Source organism: Ylistrum balloti, unplaced genomic scaffold (genome assembly GCF_031769215.1).
Source record: "Ylistrum balloti isolate Yb309-2 unplaced genomic scaffold, AGI_CSIRO_Ybal_v1 Utg371406, whole genome shotgun sequence".
In the NCBI taxonomy this organism is placed as follows: Eukaryota; Metazoa; Mollusca; class Bivalvia; order Pectinida; family Pectinidae; genus Ylistrum; species Ylistrum balloti.
Genome location: NW_026782739.1, coordinates 79,216 through 83,832, shown reverse-complemented (window position 1 = coordinate 83,832; position 4,617 = coordinate 79,216). Strand labels below are relative to the sequence as shown.

The window sequence follows — 4,617 nt, the reverse complement described above, 5'->3', positions numbered from 1 at the left end:
TGAAACAATAAGTAATTTAACCAAAGGTTATGATATTCAGATATGAAAACAATGTCCGATTTCTTTTTCACATTTTTAAGAAGTCTTGATGGGTTCATTAAAAGGCCAGCCGGCAAAAAGTCAAGGTCATTAAACTGAAACTTTGCTTTAAAACCATACTTTTTCTTAGTAACTCAGCATATTTCAACCAACTTTGGTCTGAAGTTATGTTGTTGATGGGCAATACTTACTTTAATTCAGAAATGTGATTCAACCTCTGGAGACTGAGGAAGCGATTGGGGAATTTGGAAAAAAATTTTGCTTTAAATACTTACTCTTCCGTAACACCTTGGCATGTATCACCCAGATTTGATCTGAAACATTCTGGGTGGATAATCATTTCTTCAAATCAGAAATATTATTCTACTTTTAGGGACTGGGGGAAAGGACCCTGAATGGGAAACTTGGAAATGGTTCCACCTTCAAACCCTACTCTTCCAAATAGGTCTGAACAATCACTGGTGGGTGATTGTTTCCTCAATTAAGAAAATTGGTTCAACCTCTGAGAACTGGGGGTGGGGCCAGAATGGAAATTTGTTTTAGTCAAAATTTTGCTTTCTACTGCTGGTATTCCTTAATGCCCTAGTGGATTTCAACGGAATTTTGCTGAAAGGGCAATAATACTTGGGTATATGAAATCAATGGCTCCATCGTCAAGTCACCATTAAGGCCCATGGGCCTCTTGTTATGTGTAAATTTCAAGATTTTCAAATGGTCTTTTATTCATAGGCTTTGGATTGAAAGCAGAATAAAAGTTCTTTAACACAACCAATAGAAGATTTGAGGACGATGTTTTAATGACTACTTGGTTATCTTCACTTTTATTCTATACTAACTTGAAGAAAATGTTCTAAATATTTGGTTTGAGTTTTCTTCAGTGTTACCCAGTATACAATGTTGTTATACCACTGTGTGGATGCTATAAAGAAATCACATATTTTGACCAGATTTAAAATTTGTTGTCAATGACTTGTAAGAGTGAAGCTATGCTGTAGATGTATTGTGTGATGACAATTATCATGATACATACGTACCAACACATGGAATAAGGTTCAACTAGACATGTATAGGAATTACCATATTCCTGTGTTGGTCCTGATCATAATGTGATGGTATACCCTGATATATGACTGGGTCATGATACTGAAGCCTGCATGACCAGGAATATTAATGATGTTGTAAAGTGCTCGTTCAGGGACATGTCATGGAATCTCTACAGTGTCTACTCACATTCCTCATTGTTGTGATGTAAAAAAAGTCAATGTTGTGCCCTCACTCATGATTTCTTCAACACCATGATCAAGTATGTCAATGATGTTATCTGTTGATGAATGGGTTTGTTGACTTGTAAGCCATTCAGTTGACTGAATGAAATACTAGGGCAGCTTTCATTGTAACCTAGATTTACTTAGCACCGAAATATTTCACCTTAAACAAAGTCATTTGTAATAAGTCAACAAGAAAAAACTCTAATTACAAAAGGGTCAGAATTGTTTGTCAAACAAAGGACAACAAACCAACATCTGTGTTTGTTTGATTTTTTCATGTTTTATTTTGTAACATTTCCAAGAAAATGTTTGCTCTTCAATGTTTTTTATACAAAGAGAGTATGTAATTAATTTGAATTGTGTGAATGTGATTGTCTTCTACTCGCTCTGTTGCATTCTGGGAACTGGCAGAGGACACACAAGGGTCCTTGGGAAGATGTTGTCATTAGGACATCTATTTATATATGTTGACACTAAGTGAGCATTAAAGTGATTAGAATTGCTATATCAGACATCACTAATGCATCTCTGCATATGAAAATCTTAAATAAATTGTCCTGTATTGAATCAAATCTTCACTCATTGTAACAAAAATATCTCTTGATCTTCAGTGATATATTTTGAAATCATTTAAGCACAATTTTTTCAGCACAAGTCCATACCATACTAAGGTGGTAAGTGTTTTTTGATATAAAAGGTTTTATTGTTGCAGATCATGTGTTATAAATAAAGGTTATATTACAATATCAAGTGAACTTTGTTGTTTTTCTCTAAAAGTTCGGTTGTGTGCCAGTTTGCCAACACCAGTTAGATAAAAGAAAATGGAGAACAAAGGAAAAACAATTATAGTCTGCTCTTTAAAAGTTCCACCTGTTACCTGTACAGATAAATTTACCTGTATATAACATTTCTATATTTTCAAATTACTATGAAGTAAAAAGATGATATACATATGTATATAGAACTTTAGTTTCTTAAAATAAAAATAAAAGAAATTGATACTATTAAAAAAAGTATTTTTGATTTCATCAAAATATTATACATTCATAATATATACTTACATTTTAAATAAACATATATACAAGTGAATTAAGTAGCACTGCCAATATTAATTAACATAAAAAATTACTAATATTGTGAATGATGAATACAAATAGCACTAATAACATTAATGTAATTGTATAATAAACATGTAACACAAAATAGCATTCAAAGTTATTAAATTATCATACTTTGAAGTATTACACTTTTAGTACACAGAGTCACTTGATAACACTTATTCGTCGCTTAGATAACAAGGTGAGAAGCTACGTTGGCGTAATCTATCAGGTCCATTGTGTTGTTGTGGTTCGAGCCGTTGTTGTGAAGACATTCCTTCAGCTGTGCGAGTCTGTGTTCAATGGTCCGGTATTTCTTGGCCCGTGGTCTGTAAGATCCTCCTGTGCTGCGCTATATCCTGGTAATTTCGTTGACTGCCTGTATCTCCTGAAATATTCGGATCAGTGTGTAGATGTTCGGGTGGGAGTGTTGGTTCTTCTTCAGCTTCCCGTGCCAAGCTTCCAGCTGGTTGGTGGTTCTGGGTCCTTCCGTGTCGTGATGGTTCCACATGCGTTTGTTTCCTTCTATCCAATGAGTGACGACGTAATCAGTGAAGCGGGTTGTGTCGCAGGGTACATCAGCATCCTCCAGTTCCTCCAGGGCGTTGAACCAAACATCCTCAACGCAGTCCAGTGGTACAAGGGGTTGTACTGCTACTAATCTCACAAGGCGGCAGGGTATCTTTAGGCCGTTGGTCAGGGCGTTCTTCCGAATACACTGGGTGTAGTGGAAAAAACATCCACGGATGTTGACTGCAGGGAAGACTTGTCGAAGGGCGTTGTGGGCAGCTAACTCGAAGTCCAGGAATGCAGTCGTCGGGTTTAGTGGGAGGTAAACGTTGGCCATGGTCGTTTTCAACAAAGTGAAAAATCTGGTGTAGATCTCCTGTGTCTTTCCTGGTAGTAGAGCGTAGACCAAAGGATACATGTGTCCGTCTATCTGCGTGTATTGAGTAAATCTGGTAGAAGAGTTTTGGGCAGGTGTAGAATGTTCCGTCACAGTAGATGGTAATAATGATATAATAACACATTTGTTCAATACAAAACCCTATCTATATAAGTTAAGTTAAGTTTATTTCTGGTACAGGCTCGATTTTTCGACCCTCTACACCAGACTCCAACCATAATACATATATATACATGTATACACAAATATATACATTTGAATACAATGTTCATAAATATGTGTTTCCACATCTCATCAATAAATGTTAGTTAGATTATCATAATTGTTATATTGCGTTTGTTTTATCGGTTCCAAGTACAATGAAGCAACATTTTTTTTTTTTTTTTTTTTTTTTTTTCCTAAATAATTGAAGCTTTATAATTATAAACAAGTTCTTGAGAAGCCCAATGTTTATCCAGTCTATTTTTAAAAGTGTTAATATTTGGTGCTGATACTATATTCTCAGGTAAATTGTTCCATACATTGACCACTCGTTGGGAGAAGAAGTTCTTTCTAACGTTTGTTCTGGATCTCTCTGGGAATATCTTTCTAGAGTTTCCTCTGCTGCTGTTTTTCGCTGCTGCGCTGTTCCATGGTTTTAAGATGCTGTTGGTATCCTGATCATATATTCCGCTAATAATCTTGTAAGCCTCGATCATATCTCCTCTTATGCGTCGATATGCAAGCGTTGGAAGGTTTAATTTAACTAGCCTTTCCGGGTAGGATATATCCTTCATTCCTGGCAGTTGCTTAGTTGATCTTCTCTGGACACTTTCCAGCTTTTCAATATCCTTCATTTTGTAAGGCGACCAAACAGAACTGGCAAAGTCCAAATGAATCCTTACTAATGACTTGTATAATGGTATGAATGTCTGTTTATTCATGTATTCAAAAGTTCTCCTAAGCATGGCGAACATGGAATTGGCCTTGTTTACTTTTTCACTTAAATGATCTTCAAATGTGAGCTTATGATCTACTGTGATACCGATGTCTTTTTCTTTATTTGTTTGTATTAATTCCTGGTTGTTGATTGTATATGATGTTGATTCTTCCTTATCCATAGTTCCAATGCGCATATGTTTACATTTTTGTGGATGTACTTGCAAAAGCCATCTTTTGCTCCATTCTTCCATGCTCTGTAAGTCTTTTTGGAGAATTGCCTTATCTTCTTCATTTTCTATGATCCTAAATATTTTCGTATCATCCGCAAATAGAAACATGCACGAATTGACCGAGTCCGGTAGATCATTTACAAACATGACAAAGA

The 4,617-nt window shown here is 35.6% G+C and overlaps 1 protein-coding gene across 1 annotated transcript; it reads right to left on the bottom strand.

The window, feature by feature from the left end:
• Nucleotides 1–2,756: 2,756 nt before the first annotated feature.
• Nucleotides 2,757–3,251, bottom strand: LOC132562378 (uncharacterized). Its single transcript, XM_060227118.1, has one exon. It carries the CDS (start codon nucleotides 3,249–3,251, stop codon nucleotides 2,757–2,759), a length of 495 nt encoding a protein of 164 aa, XP_060083101.1.
• Nucleotides 3,252–4,617: the final 1,366 nt, after the last annotated feature.